General features: G+C 50.5%; 2 protein-coding genes and 1 non-coding gene across 4 annotated transcripts; 1 reads left to right on the top strand and 2 right to left on the bottom strand.

Moving 5' to 3' along the window:
* Positions 1-338: 338 nt before the first annotated feature.
* BUD23 (BUD23 rRNA methyltransferase and ribosome maturation factor) lies at positions 339-13250 on the bottom strand. 2 transcript variants are annotated; one of them, XM_072837465.1, is made up of 12 exons: positions 13158-13250; positions 11619-11656; positions 10193-10288; positions 10022-10104; positions 9834-9930; positions 7040-7136; positions 5937-5987; positions 5129-5214; positions 4864-4909; positions 4634-4701; positions 674-763; positions 339-581 (listed from the first exon to the last, which is right to left on the bottom strand). In XM_072837465.1, the coding sequence occupies exons 1-12, from the start codon at positions 13233-13235 to the stop codon at positions 527-529; spliced, it is 885 nt and encodes a 294-aa protein (XP_072693566.1). In that variant the 5' UTR covers positions 13236-13250; the 3' UTR covers positions 339-526. The 2 variants fall into 2 exon arrangements, with proteins under 2 accessions (XP_072693566.1, XP_072693565.1); XM_072837464.1 differs by lacking the exon at positions 13158-13250 and adding an exon at positions 11755-12112.
* On the bottom strand, positions 1256-1386 carry LOC140639248 (small Cajal body-specific RNA 20). The gene has a single exon (XR_012036040.1).
* Positions 11754-14663, top strand: DNAJC30 (DnaJ heat shock protein family (Hsp40) member C30). The gene has a single exon (XM_072837468.1). It carries the CDS (start codon positions 12010-12012, stop codon positions 12688-12690), a length of 681 nt encoding a protein of 226 aa, XP_072693569.1. The 5' UTR covers positions 11754-12009; the 3' UTR covers positions 12691-14663.
* The last annotated feature ends 1354 nt before the right edge of the window (positions 14664-16017 follow it).

Here is a 16017-nt window from a genome sequence, read left to right as displayed (position 1 = left end):
AAGGCCAAAAGTCAGCCCAGGCCACGGGCTGCAGAATGCCTTTAACTAGAGGGCAACCAGAGGCCCGGTGGTAGCTGCAGGTCAGTGGGTCCCACAGACACATTTCCGCTTGCCTATCCTTCCCGAATCTGCCTCATGCTGGAATAAACAGCCCGAAATTAAATCTACCGGTGTTCCTTGTAGGTTAAAAGAATGCTTTTCATACATTTAAGTTCTTCAAGCCTCGTCTGGACCTGGGGAACCTGGTGATAGTCCCCCACAGCCCCCACCTCCGCCCCCCAGTAGAAACTCAAGAAATGTGTTTAGGATCACAGAGCTGGAAAATGCCAGAACCGCAATTCCACAGGAAGTGGTTTATTGCTTTTAGAACAAAATAAGATGCTATTAAAACTTTTGTTAAGTGAAGAGAAACTGTTAGAACATGAAAACTTTTCTAAAACAGTATTTTTGTCAGCTGACGGATGTAGGCACTTCAACAGAGAAAACTTCTTGCCTGTAATAACCGCGTGCAGCCTAAGCAAACCACCTAGAAGCGGGGCTTGCGCTTGCGGCCGGTGTACTGGGTGTCAGGTCTGACTTCCCTGTGGCAAGGAAACAACAAAGTCTCAGAATAAACAAAGAACCCCCAGGACACCCTCCTCCCTCAGCAGCCCAGCCTGGCCACAACACTCACTTGCCCTGCCGCCTCCGGCGTTCCTTCTTCTCCAGCACCCACTCACGGCTCTTCCTTACTACCCCGCGGCATGCGATCCTGTATGGGATCCTGTGGGGGGAGGGAGGTTAGACAGCTCTGAGCAGATGGGTGGAGTGGCCTGGCTGGCACCCAGGCTAATCCATGCGGGGCAAAACTGGTGATCTTCCCCGTGTCGGGTGGCCTCAATGCCCCTTCTGCAACAGAGGTCCCCACTCTCAAGAGACACTCTCCTCCCCAGTGACATCTCCTCAGGCCAGAGCTGCTGTTCGGGAGGAGAGTGGGAGGAGAAGAGGATGGGAGAGGCCCGAACTCCCTCCCAGGCATCTCCGTGTAGAGGACTACCTGGCTCAGGTCGGTTTGCTTGTTAGGTACTGCCTGTGGGACGGGCAGGGAGGGAACCACGGTACTTCTGAGGCAACAGGCCAGGATCAGCTCACGAAAGCCTGCCACCATCCAAGGAGAGCTGAGGTCCTGTGCCCAGTGCCACCACTTCAGACCCTCGTCTCGCCTGGCTATGGAGCTGGCAAGGCTGGCAGACGCCAAGCAGAGGCTCCTGGCAACAAATGTCTGAGGCAGGGTAACGGCTGCCAGCTCATGGCAGCCCTGACAATGACCCTCAAGGGCCGATCTTGGCCTCCAGCCCTGGCTGAGAAGAAAAGGGACCCCTCATAAAGCCCCACGAGAGAGAGGCCCTGAATATGGGGCGAGCCTCTGCCCCCAAACCACATCCCCACCTGCCAGCTGGGATCAAACAGCTTCCAGCCTAATTCTTGCCACAGGGGGCTGCTGGTCATTTGAGTTAACCATTTCCTGAGCACCTGAGTACACGACCCATAGATGTCCTACAGTGGGTATGAACCAGGCCTGCCCTTGAAGAGCCCATGCCTGGGCCTCGGCAGGCACCAGTGACACTAGGCAAAGCAAGTGCCCGGCAGCTGCTGAGGGAGTGACTCAGAAAGGAAGAGCAGTCTGGGAGAAACAAGAGAGCTGCTGAGACAAGTGGCTATTCCTGCAGGCAGAGATAGGGGCAGTGCCGGGACCAGAGTGCCACATGGGGTGTGGCACCGAAAGGACAGAGCAGGTCAGGAGCAGAAAAGTCCCATGTGTGGGATGAGAAGGGGAGGAGTCCTGGTGGGATACCAATGGCAAGAAGCACACGTTCCCTCCTTGGCTCAGGGCCAATGCAGGCCAGACTGCAACATGGACTACAACACGGACCCTGCTTGCTGCTATTTCTCCTCTGTTCTGACCTAATAACAAAAGTCAGAATTAAAAAAAAAAAATCTTGGGGGTGCCTGGGTGGCTCACTCAGTTGAGCACCTGACCCTTCACTTTGGCTCAGATCATAATCTTAGGGTCCTAACGTTAAGCCCCACTTTGTGCTCTGCACTTAATGTAAAGTCTGCTTGAGATTCTCTCTCCCTCTGCTCTTCTGCCCCCTACTCTAAAAAAAAAATTCTGAGAATCTCACTTGGCTAGGCTAGTTCATGAAGATATGAACACGGGTAAGGAGTGAATATGTTTTCTCCTCAGTAAGCAAGGAGCAGTCACTGCTGTCTCTTGGCAAAGGACTGACAACAGGACTTATACCCTTCGGCATGGACAGGCAGGGTACATGAATCAAACGGAAGAGTGCCTACAACCAGAGAGCAGGGGTCTGAGAAATCAAGTGCAAAATAGGCAGCTGCCAACATCGGGGTTGAGAGCACAGGACACAGCAGCAGCCAGTGTGTACAGAAGCAGAAGTGGGGGCCAACTGTGAGCCACAGAAGGAACGAACCACGGGGGAGAGTCATCACGGCAAATAATGGAGTGGGTGGAGGCCGTGAGTGCCCCAACCCAAAGGTGCCAAGAGGGAAGGTGGTCAGTAGCTGCAAATGCCACAGGTGGACTGAGTTCTCAGAGAGGCAGAGACACAGTCAGAGAGAACAGTTAAGATAGAAAGGACAAGAACGGGAGAAGCCCCAATTATCCTGCCAATGGACAACAGCCTCCTGTCCCCCGTCCCCCAAGCGGAGGATCTGCAGAACTGGGGAGACAAGTCTGTGCTGAGCCTGCACACACATGCCCTCTGCTCGACACACTGCCCAAGCGCTCGCTTTACCCCCTCAAGAGATGAACAACAGTTGCTTACCTAACTTTACAGTTAGCACATGTCATCTGGAGACACCAGTGTGAGGGCTAGAGGGACTACATACACAGTGGATGGAGGAGGTTACACTGAGGGCAGATCCTCTGGGAGGTGGGAGAAAGGGTACTACTCACTGGGATCAAGTGGTGGGCACTTAGAACAAAAAGCATCTAAAACCACCCCACAATCCCCCTACTCCCCCAGAATGGACCCAGGAAGCTAAGGGAGATGACTGTGGTGGGAGGTGGGGATAAGGAGTCAGAAGAATTCAGTCTGTGGTGGACATGAACACACTCATGATCTTCACCACCCATGGCCTTCTAAATTCATTCTCTACCCATTTTTCTTCTTCAACGTCTTAAAAATTTTTAGGCTTTTCACTCCCATCAACCAGAAGGGAGAAATAACCTCCTTCACTGCCTTACCATCAATTATCCAGCCACTGAATGCTGGACACTGTTCACTGACAAGATCTTGCTCTGACATCAGGGACATACCAGTGATATCCAAGTTCTCCTTCTGGCTGGGGAAACCCCCTGACCACCCAGGAAACAAATACATAGGATTCAGAGCACTGAAAGGTGGAAGGAAACAGAGGGTAAAGAGAACTCAACCAAGGACACTGGAAGAGAAAAATGGCAAGATACATTTACCCGTTTTAAGAAATGAAAGGAAGAACGGATTTGTCTTACTACCGTGTAGGAGAAATTCAAATGGGCAAAGATCAAGAGCAGAGGGAGGCCAGCACAGCAATGTCCACACCAGGCAAAGGTGGTGGGGGCCCAGGGAGAGGAGGGGGCTGCCCCCTGGACAGACTTGCGTCAAAGGTAGCAAGATGTGAAGGCCTGGCTGGAGAGAAGGTAAGAGAAACAGAAACAAATAGGGAGAGAGCGGAGGAAGTCTTGGGGTGAAGAGCAAGAGAGTGGCTTTGTCCACACCGGCGAAAGTATCCCTAAAGCAGATACTTAGGGGACGGTTCAGAAATTGGAGGTGGGGTAGAGGCCACAGGCCTAAGTCCGGAGCAAGGAATCTAGAGTTGGTGGCTAAGGCAGCAGAGACGGGGGTGGTGGTGGGGGTGGGGTGGTGGTGGTGTGTGTGTCCAGGCTGGGCCCCAGGGTGCTCCAAGAAGGAACAGCCAGAGAGCCGAGGACCAAACTGAGATGGGGGTTGAGGGAAGGCTTAGGGGAAGCTGGACAGGGAAAGCAACAAGGGAGCGAGGTCTCAGTTGGTGCCTACAGAGCAGGCAGGTTAAGTTAAGGATAGCAGAGAAAATAGACTGAAAAGTAGCCACAGCCTTGGCAGGACAGAAGCTGGTGTGGCCTTGAGGAGAGCTACCAGTGGGGCCAGTGGCAGGAGCAGAGAGCAGCAGTGAGAGAATGGTGCGTGGGGCAAGACAGGTGCCAGATCTGACCCAGAAGGGAGGCCTACGCACAAGGCTGGCTACCGGCGAAGACAGGAGAGCTGGTACAGTGCATGTGGGAGTGGGCAGGAGAGCAGACAGGAGGATGCAGGGGAGCGGAGGGAGAGCCAGAGGGGAGGGGGTCTGGGACGCAGTGGGGGCAGCAGCCTGAGGGAGAAGGGCGCCGCAGACATGCTGGAGGGCCCCCACTGCCCAGCGGGCGGGCGGGAGCAGGCATAGGCCCAAAGTCTCCCATTCTGTCACCACTTTGGTGCCACAGCCACACCTGGTCCTGAGAGCCCTCGTGAAAGCAGAACGCTGCCATCTTCCTTCCGCCCCGTCTGCCAGCCCTGGCAGCAGCAAGACCCCCACACCCAAGGCCGGCCCCAGCGACTGCGGACTGCTTTACCTCTCTCTTGTGAACACGGACTCCTGGACCTCCTCTTCCTCATTACTCTCGTTACTGTCATTCAGGGGCTGCAGAGACCAGAGGACTCTTAGATCATCCCCAGGGTCCCTCCACCCGTCTGCCCTGCCCTGGGAGGCCAGGCCACCCAGGCCTGAGCACTTTCAACAGGTACGAGGCCCCACAAGCAGGGAATCCAAAGGATACAAACCAGCAGACTCTGGGTCCCTCACCTTTGGCATAAAGGTCGAAGGCCCAGAAAACAAGCAGAGGTAGAACCTGAAAGCAGAAAGGAGAGTGAGGGCTGGGCTCATAAAGCCGACGGGGGTGGGGTGGGGGGACGACAGACGACACACAAGTCCTCAAGCACGTCCCCTCTCACACACAGGTGCAGAATAGGAGGGCCTGGGGGACCCAGCCTAGCAACCCTCTGGCTGGCTCGTCACCCCAACAACCCTGCTGCTTGATGCCAACAGCACACTAGCCCTCAGCACTTACTTCTTTGCCTTGGCGCTATTGGGGAAGTCCACAACCACGCCACCAGTGAAGCCAGCCTTGGTGGCCTGGATCGTAATTAGCTCCAACTGAGAAGAGAATGGTGTGAGTCAGGCATGGAGGCTGGGGGAGCACACAGCTTTTCCTCCACTCCCTTCCAGGAGCCAGTCTACTCCCAGGACTGCCTGGGAGAACTGAAGGTCTTCATAAGACTGCTCTCCATTCTGAATCCCCGAAAGCCACACAAGGAAGTGTAGGCTGGAATCAGCAATTCCCTCAAGTCTCCATTTCTATCTAGCCCAGGGACCCATCTTTCCACCTACCCCCTTCCCATCTCAGGAATGGCCACCAGTCAGGAGGCAAACTCACTCATGTTTCATGTTAGGGGCTGGGGACAGCTCCCCACTTGTCTTTCAGGATCTGTACCTATACTCATCCCCATGGCATGACGTTCTACAGGACAGCTTTGCTGTTCTCTCAAATCCTCTCCCAACTTCTATTTAATTGTGTATATCAGAAATAACCTATTAACTGTTAACACCAGATGTCTGTCAGGAGAAAACAAATGCCCTACCCTACCCCCGCAGGTACCGCTACTCTTGCCTAGGACACCAGGTCATAAAACATGCCATCAGGGGCCACAGGGACCTCTCCTGGGGGCTCATTCCCTACTTTTCCCCCCAGTCAGCAACGAGTTCCTTGTCTTGTCACCTCCCAGCAGCGCAAGGGCAGGTGAGTGAGGAGCAGGACAGCTTACCTGTCTTGGGTTTACTCCCCCCTTCCCTGCAACTCTAGTAGCCAAGGGGCTCACCTGCTCGGAGTTCTCCGGGTATAGCTGCAGGACGGCCCGGGCTCCATGAACCTGCAACCAACAGAGACCTCACTCTCCTACAATCATACCATGGGCTCAGGGCCCAATGCTTCTCTATTCCTTGCTCACTAGATATCTGAAACCCCATTAGGTATAGGACACTGTTCATAGGGCTTGGGACATAGCCGTGAACAGAGACAGCCCCCAAACTTTCAGAGTTCACATTTTAGCATGAAAGGCTGCTAATTTACAGCATTGATTTAATGCCAAGAAGAAAAATAAATTAGAACAAAGGAATAGCTAATTTCAAGAGACTGTTGGGTTTACTTTTGGCTCAAGGAAGGCCTCTCTCTGAAGGGACACTTGAGCAGTGTCCTGAATGTAGTGGGGTCCTGGCTAATCACAGGAGGGAAAACCACTTCAGCAGAGAGAAAGGCAAACACAGAAGCCACCAGAACCTCAGGTTAACTCCAGGGCATGTGTATGAGGAAAAGCACATGACACATGAGACCAGCCAGCCAACTGCAGAAACAACCCATCTTAGGAAAACTAGGGATGAGGTGGGGAGATACCAAGAAATACCTGGATCCGTTCATTCCTAGGACTTAAAATCTCAAACTACTGTCTAATCCTACTAAACAACTAAAATCTAGACCGTTAGTCATGAAGACAGATAAAGCTAATAAAGGCTCTGTGATAAATAACCACCCTGCTCCCCACCTGAGCATCAGCAGTAGCGGGGAGAAAGGAGTAGGAGTCAGAGGATTTCTGGGCACTCTGTGAGCTCTACACACAATGTCTTTGTCCTCCCTCTGTGGTGTCCATGCCCCTAAACCAACTTACAATTAAAATTCAGTGCAGCTGGGACATAGGAATTATAATCGGTCTCAGATTTTGACACTGACGTGTTCTGCATTTCATTTGAGGCATCAGACTGCTGAGATTTCTCTTTAGGGCTTAGACCTGGACAGAAATAACCACAAGGTCCTGCGACCCCGGGCAGGCCTACGTGAATGGCCTTCCCGTGGAATACTTCCTACTCCATCACTATCCACAGGAGGAATAAACAGCCAACCCAAACAGGTAGGAGATCTCATACTCACCAGCACAGAGTAAAGCGAAGAAAAAAAGCAGTATAGGCGCTTTGCAGGGATGTCAGACTTCTTGTTTGCATTACAGAGCCACTGTATAGCAGAAATGCTGAGAAAAGAAGGGACCCAGTCAGGAGAGGGACCAACATGTGGTACTCTCCCCAGGCTCTGTGAGACTCTATCACCATGCACACATCCTTGAGCTTCAGGTGAAACCCTCCTGCCCATAATTCTCTTTCTGGGCATGTGCAGATCCACTTCAGCTCACCGTTCTACAATATTGGACAGAGAAGGTTGAATGGAAAGTCAGCATTAACTTCTGTGCAGCCAGTCCAAACAAGTATTTTCTCAACCTTGTTTCACACATGCATCTCAAATTTAAAATTACACAGTATGTCAAGCCTCTCTGCCACCTACCCCTTCTTTCCCTTCCTCTATCCGAGGGAAAACTGTTAGAATAAAACACCTTCATTCATTCGTTCTCCTCTGCAATCAGTTCACTCGACTGTACCTGTTCGTTGTCTTCACCATTCCCAGATTTAAAAACCTCAAACGGTTATCATACACTCCTCTCAGGTACATCCCCCACTCAGGCCTGTGAACATATATCCACGGAACTACAAACCCTACTGGTCTGTCCCACTGCCTCTCCCAGTTTTTATTTCTCTCTACCATTCTCCTGGGGCAACACTACCACCGCCTCCATTGCTTCCACAATCTCGGTTCTCTTCTTGTAAATAATCTACCCAAAATACAGTTCTGATCTGGTCACTCACTCCCTAGCTTCCCGACTACTCAATAAAGCCCAAACTTCTCAACATGGAGCTTAAAAATCTCTCATTCTACCCCCACGGGGATCTATCAGGTGCCACTCTCTGGCCACTTTCTGTGGCTCTGTTCTCACTGTTCTTCACTCAGACACCCTCCCCCCATGCCTAGCGCAATTCCTCAGTTTTCAAGGGCCAGCCCCAGCCCCTCCTCCTCCAGGTTTCCCTGTGCTCTCTGGCTTCTCTTCACCGCTCTGGTGGGTCCCAGGACTCTCCATCACACTCCACACTCAAATTCCTGTTCAGTCGTGTGGCCCGTGTCTTAGAGCACCTCATACACCATGCGGAGTCTTAAAAGCAGGGACTATGTTGTACTTCCACGAGATCCACAGCACCTGGTACCATGTCTTACATATATGAAATGCTACAAAAAGAAAAATAATCAGCTTGCCATATCATCTCTTTAAAAAAAAAAAAAAAAAAAGATGACTTATTCCTAAGATATACAGACCATATCACTGACCTTTGGCTTTCTGCAGCTCACCCAATCATTACTAAAAAGCAATTGCTATCATTGAAAGGTGTTTTCTCCCCTCAGTCTTGTTCCCAAATTTATTTATTTATGTATTTATAATATTTTATTTATTCATTTATTTATTCATAGAGACAGAGAGGCAGAGACACAGGCAGAGAGAGAAGCAGGCACCATACAGAGAGCCCAATGCGGGATCCAATCCCAGGTCTCCAGGATCACACCCTGGGCTGCAGGCGGCGCTAAACCACCGCGCCACCGGGGCTGCCCTTGTTCCCAAATTTAAAGTCCTCCTTTACCCTAGGAAAAAATTTTCAATTCCAAATTTTTACTGTTCACATCCAGATCCCCACTACTCAACCCATAATCACAGGAGGAGGTATCCCCCCAGGTAAAGATTAAAGATACGACTTCTCCTTCATCCCCTACCTCCACCCCATCATCAACACGTTACACCAAACATTTAACAGAACTTTACCACAGAAGACAAAGAACAACTTCACGTTTTGAACAGTCATTTCAATGTTGTAAGGTCTGTTATCAAAGCACTACATGAAACTTCAAAACTTGACCCTGACAACCCAGAAATGATTAAGCCACTGAAGAGACTGTTAAATTCTGGACCATTCTTCACTGAAGAGCTTTTTTTTTTTTTTTCCCCCCTCACTGAAGAGCTATTAAAAAAGAAGGCAACAAGCTGGCTCCTGAGGCCAACAAGATGGCTGCTGGGGCCAACAAGATGGCTGCTGGGGCTAAGATGATAGCTCCTCAGGCCAAGATGGCCGCTGGGGCTAAAATGATGGCTGCTGGGGCCAACAAGATGGCCACTGGGGCTAAAATGATGGGTGCTGGGGCCAACAAGATGGCCATTGGGAGCTAAAATGATGGCTGCTGGGGCTAAGATGATAGCTCCTCAGGCCAAGAAGATGGCCGCTGGGGCTAAAATGATGGCTGCTAGGGCCAACAAGATGGCCACTGGGGCTAAAATGATGGGTGCTGGGGCCAACAAGATGGCCATTGGGAGCTAAAATGATGGCTGCTGGGGCCAACAAGATGGCTGCTGGGGCTAAGATGATAGCTCCTCAGGCCAAGAAGATGGCCGCTGGGGCTAAAATGATGGCTTCTGAGGCCAACAAGATGGCCGCTGGGGCTAAAATGATGGCTGCTGGGGTCAACAAGATGGCCGCTGGGGCTAAAATGATGGCTGCTGGGGCCAATAAGATGGCTGCTGGCACCCACAAAATGGCTCCTAGAGGTTGAGAAGACCACCCTCCCCCACCCCCACCCCCACCCCCAGAGAAGAGAATCTACACCAGCTGTACCTAAACCTGGAAGTCCAAGATGATCAAAGGAGTAGTTTCAAAAATACAAAAAAATAGACAACTGGGACCACTACTCTAACCTGGGGGTGTCTATTTTTTAGTTTCCTGTGTAACTCTGCTACACAGCTAGTTTGGGAAGCACTAACCTGCAGGACTGAAAGCAGTAAGTGAAAAACTCTTCTCACCTGATACAACCATCAAAGGAGCCTGGTTTGAAGGGGATGCCTTGGCCCATGTCCCCCAGAAGCAGGTCTCCCTCAGTGTCTCGGTCCAAGGCTGCATCTGCATCGGAGAAGAGCACATCAGGGAGAGAGGATGCACAGCTGCTCCCTGCTCATGAAGAAAAGTCCACATTCAAGTAGGACATACTTACCCAGCATGGCAGGGCTGATGTCGATGCCCACCCAGTAGTGCCCTTCATCTGAGAGATAATCTCCACTCAACCCAGAACCACAGCTGGAAAACATCAAACAGGAACTCAACAGTGTGAGCAGCAAAGACAGTCCTTCACCTGGACTACTTAAACCGGGCCCCAGGATCTCACCCAATATCCAACAGGTAACAGGGCTGACCCTCGGGCAGACAAAGGAGCTCCAATGCTCGCCCAGCCATCTTGGTCTGGACATCAATCATTCGTGAGCTGGGAAGGCAGAAAACAACAATCAAGTAATAGAGAAATTCTGAGCTAAAATATCACTCAGTTTAAAAAAAAAAAGGCAAAGAGGAAAAGAAACAATCATCCTGAGGTACTCTCTCCCAGTCACCATACTCAACTCCAACTGTTTAAAACTGACCCCAAAAATCCACGTAATACAACATCAGTTATTTTGGGACACAAATTATAACTCTACCAGTTATGATGCTAATGTGAAGGGAACGAATTACTTGGCTAAGTGACTAATCACTGCAGATTTTCAACTCAGTAAGGCTCTGATATAGTTACTACTTAACGTATTCTCTGGAAGAACTACCCCACCATAGTTACTCTCACATATAAAACTCAACAATGCACAACAAAAACCCAAACCAGTATTGTTTGTGAGAAATATAATGCAAGCCACGTTGGGCTTTCTTAGTACCGTATTTAAAATGAAACCTGTAAAATTAACTGTAATAACACTGGATAACGTACCTTACTTAACGTCTTAGTTTAATACGCCCTAAATATTTCAACACATTACCAAAAAAAAAAAAAAAGTTCAACAAAATATTAACATTTTTCCATACTAAATAATTCAAACTAAGTATTATTTCAATAAATGACTACATCTAATAAGAACAGGTCTATTTTGGGGTAGCCCTATCTACCCCAAGATCAAGAGAAAAAATCACGCAGAGCTCTGCAGCTGGAAAAAAAGTTTATATGGAGAGGAGACATAATGACAATTGAGCCAGAGATTTCTGCTGGCTAGCTTGGTCTTGGACTCTAATTTGAATGGAAAGAAAGAGAATAGTTATATCTAGACTAGTGTATCAGAGAGGGAAGGCTTGAAGTCCCTGTGCTAGCCATCATTTGTTAAATGACTTTACAGTGGCACAACTACCCTCTGAAATGCAAATCCTACACCAACAGTTCTCACGCGAACTTAATAACGTGCGGCATTCTGTGAGTACGCTCTCCTTCCCCGCAAAACCACTGACCCCTTACACGTATCCACGGCCCCCTGCCGATTTTACCACAAGCTTCAACAAATTATTTTGAAATTTGTTTGAAAACCACCTAGAGAAAATAGGTACGATCCACCCCCATTTTAATTCCAAGTTTACTGAGGCCCAAAGGGTTCGAGGTTTGCTTGACGCTGACCTTCCCACTTTAGAACTGCAGTCAGTCCTCGTCCCTTCCTTACCCCACCGCCAAATTCCGCGTGCTTTCCAAGCAATGCCCGCTGTTAAGCCAACTTGTCGGTTCCCGAATCCCCTACCCCCCCCCCGCCCCCCGCGACACCCGGCAATATGCAGGCTCCCCTTACTTGCGCACGTATTTCCGGGCTTCATTCTTGTCGTAAAACTGCGGGGAAAAAAAAGAGAACAGCGGTAGAGGAGGAATCAAGACGCGGGGCACGCACCACAGGCGGGGAGAGAGGTGAGCCAGAGCCAAAGCCTCACCAGCTCCGGGGGCCCGCCGTGTTCCGGCCTCCTGCCGCGGAACGCCATCTCCACGCCACAGCCTGGAGACTGAGGTGGGCGAGCCAGGAACCCGGCTTTTATGCCATCGGTCCCACGCCCTCCTCTTAGCACGCATGCTCCGCCCCTCTCCCCGCCTCCTGCTTTACTCGATTGGCTACAGGGCCAACGCGCCGCGACCAACACGCGCCTCCCATTGGCCAGTTCGTCTTGCACCGCCCGCATGGTCCTTTCAAGATGGCAGCCAAGCGCGATCTGAGGTGGTCGCGGCGGTTACTGTGGAGGTTGTGGCTGCTGCCGAGCGCTCCACAGACCCCGGGATCCGGCCTGGGCATAGATGTGAGGACTTATTCCCAGGGCGACAGACCATACTCGCGCACGGCGCTCTATGAGCTGCTCGGCGTCCCCTCCACGGCCACGCAAGCGCAAATCAAGGCGGCCTACTACCGGCAGAGCTTCCTGTACCACCCGGATCGCAACTCGGGGAGCGCCGAAGCTGCCGAGCGCTTCACGCGCATCTCTCAGGCCTACGTGGTGCTGGGCAGTGCCACTCTGCGTCGCAAGTATGACCGCGGCTTGCTCAGCGACGAGGACCTGCGCGGACCTGGTGTCCGGCCCTCCAGGGCGCCCGCCGGCGACGCCGGCTCGCCGCGCGCCCCGCCACCTGCCTCTCGAGCCCACGGCCGCGGTCAGGCCGCGACCGGCGCCAGCCGCACCATGTTCGACTTCGACGCCTTTTACCAAGCGCACTACGGGGAGCAGCTGGAGCGCGAGCGGCGCCAGAGGGCCCGGCGAGAGGCCCTGCGCAGGCAGCAGGAGGAGCGGGCCAAGAAGGGCTTCCGCTGGGACGAGACCCGAGACACGACTTTCGTGTTCCTTCTCCTCATGGCCTTCATCATTATGGGCTTTCGTTTCTAATCAGAGATGGGAGGAAAGGGGAGCAGCCCCCAGCTGGCCCCAAGAAAATGGCCTTTCCTGTCTTCTTGAACCCCTTGCCTTCCATAGTCTACCTCTGCTGGGGTCCGAAGGAACTGCTCTTCCTTCCTCGTCCCCGCCCGCCCGGCTTAGCCATCCACCTGCACGTCCCTCCCCTACGGCCCGGAAAAGAAGGCGTTTCAGTGGCAGAGAAACAGGCCCCAAGAAGAAGAGTCCCGAAATCCCGAGAGTGAAGGGTTTTCTGGAGTCCCTTGGGTGCCTGCTTCCAGAGGTTGCCTTCCTGAAGTTGTCAACTTCTGGAACACTTGCTCTGGCTCTATTGTAGAGCTCTGAGCAAGAATGGTCTGCTCCTGCCCCACGTTTGTACCGTGGGGCTCCTGTGTAACCTTGAACCGTGCAATGTGACCAATTGTTGGCTGCCAAAAGAAAAATTCTGGGGTTGTACGAACCTTGTCTTTCTGTGAGTTCCCCAGCCACAGGTGAGACCTGGTGTAGGGTAAGAATATGATCTTTGGAAACCTGGCCATTCTTGTGTGATCAGCCCCAGACCCCACTCCCCCTTCTGCTGGTGGCATGTGGGAGTGGGAAAGCAAGGTCACCCCACGTAAGGAAGGGGCTGTTCCTGTGCTTGTACTTATCTAATGCATGACCTCAGAGAAACTACTGTGGGCATGGCAGCAAAGGAACAAATCATTTGCTCCCTTGAGGTCTGTCACACTTTACTATCCATAATCCTAATGGGCTCAGTGATTAAAACATGATGTTAGTAAAGCAGGTTTATCTTTGAGGCAGTAGGCCTGTCTCCTAGTCACTGCTCTGCTAGCCAGCCCCATCACTTAACTGTGCAGCCCATCCCCTCCCAGAAGCAGCAAAAAACTGGGAGTTTGAGGTCAACAAACTGGGAATGTGGCCTGTCCTTTTGTTTAGCCCCATGTGGCAAGTCCTCGAAACCTGGCTGCTTGAGTTTGGAGTAAATGGTACTTCTAAGGGACTGGAGGAATGTGCTGGAAACGGTTCTTTATTCAGAGCACTGGCTGAAGCTTTTTTCTCTCTGTTTCTAAGTCAAGCTAAGCAGTTGGTCGTTACTTGGCTGGAGCAGTAGTCGTCAGGCTCTCCACTCTGTGTCCTTGCACATGGTGTATGTGTTGGCTGTGAGATTTAGCTGCTCAGGCATTTATGCCCTGCGGCTAAGTGTAAAGCTGTACAAATAGGAAAACCTTTGCAAGAGATCTACCACAAGAGTGAGGACAGAAGTATAGGTTCTAAACAAACCCAGAGGTGCTTTGGTATATTAATAAGAATTCCTGCTCTTGTGAAATCCTTGTAATTAGGATAAGGCCACAGCTAGTTCAGCGTCGTGTCTTGGAAATGATTTAATTCTAGCCTAGTAGGTCTGGGGCAAACTCTTAGTACTTTCAGTGACCATACAATTCAGTGGTAAAGATTTGAGCCCACTTTGGATTCGGACTTGGTGGCTCAGCTAGCCTTGACTTGCGGGGAGGGGCATATGTACTTTTAAAAAGAACATTTAATGCTACTATGTTTCATATTTGGAAAACAAGTTCTTTTTGAAATACAAACAACAGGAAGTGTTCAGCCTCCTAAAAGGTACAGAAACGTGAATCTTAACCAAGCAGCTGGGCGCACAGCAGTGTCCTTGGGGCAGGATTCTATGAGAATTTCTATCAAAAACAATTGGGGTTCTTAGCGGGGTTTGGTTGTAAAAGCACTATTGGTATATAATAGTGGTATTCTCATGGGCTCCTTGATATAGCTGCCTCAAGTTTGTTTCCTTGCAGTGAATATCAAAGGCAAGAACATTCCCTGGGGCCCCAGAACATAGAGGTAGATAGAAAGTTCCAGAAGGTTGTGGGAGTAGGAAGACTTTGTGAAGCTTCTGGAACATTCCATGCTACTTTAATCTGGTTAGTCAATAAAGTTTATTAATCATCCAATTGTAAGCCTCTTCTTAGGCCTAGAACCAAGCTATTCTTATAGTGCCATCCTGCCTGCCTCAGGTTTTTTGTTTGTTTTTCAGTCCAGAGCTGAACTCTTAAGTTCCCACTCACTACTCTCCTTGAAACAGAACCTGGGCTCCTTCTGGAAGGGGAGATGTTGAAGGACCCCTAAACTGGTTCCCATGGTATTCTCCCTTCCCAACTATCCCCCACCCCCCCAAGATTGCCTTAGGTTGTTCCTCTCTGTTTCTCACCTGCCCTGGGAAGGAGAGGCTGAACCAGGCCATAGACATTATCCCCTGACTTCTTAAGGGCTGCTGCCCAATTCCTGATAGTGGAGGAAGGCTCGAACATGTTCAACTTTAGTCCTTTTTCTCCTTTTGATCACAGACTAAACCAAAACTTCCTTGAAAGTTGGACCTCAGACCAAGAAGGATAAGAGCAAACCAGCCTGCTTTGGGCTGTATTGTGGTGAGAATGGGGTTGCAAGTACAGTATGAGGCTGAGTGAGCAGCACACACAAGTCCTAATGGGGAGAGATGGACAATAAGACAGCAGTCAAATGTGTGCTTGTATAGGCAATTGTGATATACTGTCTTTGGACTTGATCAGGACTTTATTCCTCCTGAGCCAACTTTGCCCTTTGTTGCCCTTTGTTTATTCCTGGGTGAAATGATCCTTTACAGATCTCAGCACTGAGTAGGATTTCGTCCTTTCCTTCTAAGGTTCTGGCATTTTATTCAGTCAGTGCACCTTGCCTTCCTTAATGATCCTAGCATGAGCCAAGATCAGTTAAGAATAGCCTACCTTTGGGCAGCCCAGGTGGCTCAGCCCGGGCTCAGTTTAGCGCAGCCTTCAGCCCAGGGCCTGATCCTGGAGACTCGGGATTGAGTCCCATATTGGGCTCCCTGCATGGAGCCTGCTTCTCCCTCTGCCTGTCTCTCTCTCTCTCTCATGAATAAATAAAATCTTTAAGAAAAAAAAACAAGAATAGCGTACCTTAGACTAATGAGTTGTCCATCTATTTGGGCACTATATAGGAGTATGTGTGTGTGTGTATAATTTATAACATATACATACATATATTCCTTAGGGTCCCTTATATATATGTATATTCTTTATGATCACAAGCTGAGGCACAAGGATGGAGCCCAAGTGAGTGGCCACCATACTTCCTTTTGGGGAAATGGCAGGAGGGTGGGGGTAGTATATCTTAGGCCTTCCTTTTTTTTTTTTTTTTTTTAATCTTAGGCCTCCCTGGAAGGTCACCAGATCCCAGGAAAAGAGGCTGAGAGACAGGACAGCTAATAAGTGGTGGTGGTTCTTCAATCCACTGCCTTGAATTTGAATA

This window comes from Canis lupus, chromosome 8 (genome assembly GCF_048164855.1).
Source record: "Canis lupus baileyi chromosome 8, mCanLup2.hap1, whole genome shotgun sequence".
Lineage (NCBI taxonomy): Eukaryota > Metazoa > Chordata > Mammalia > Carnivora > Canidae > Canis > Canis lupus.
The sequence above is the reverse complement of the archived record's forward strand: the minus strand, read 5'-3'. Positions and strand labels throughout refer to the sequence as shown.

What these genes read in the sequence shown, in the direction of transcription:
- DNAJC30 (XM_072837468.1), top strand. Translation starts at nt 12,010, where the DNA reads ATGGCAGCCAAGCGCGATCTGAGGTGGTCGCGGCGGTTACTGTGGAGG.
- BUD23 (XM_072837464.1), bottom strand. Translation starts at nt 11,997, where the DNA reads ATGCGGGCGGTGCAAGACGAACTGGCCAATGGGAGGCGCGTGTTGGTC. An exon ending in CATCAGCCCTGCCATGCTGG is followed by an intron (nt 9,931 to 10,021) that starts GTAAGTATGTCC and finishes TCTCCGATGCAG; the next exon opens with ATGCAGCCTTGGACCGAGAC. An exon ending in AATAGCGCCAAGGCAAAGAA is followed by an intron (nt 4,910 to 5,128) that starts GTAAGTGCTGAG and finishes TTCTGCTTTCAG; the next exon opens with GTTCTACCTCTGCTTGTTTT.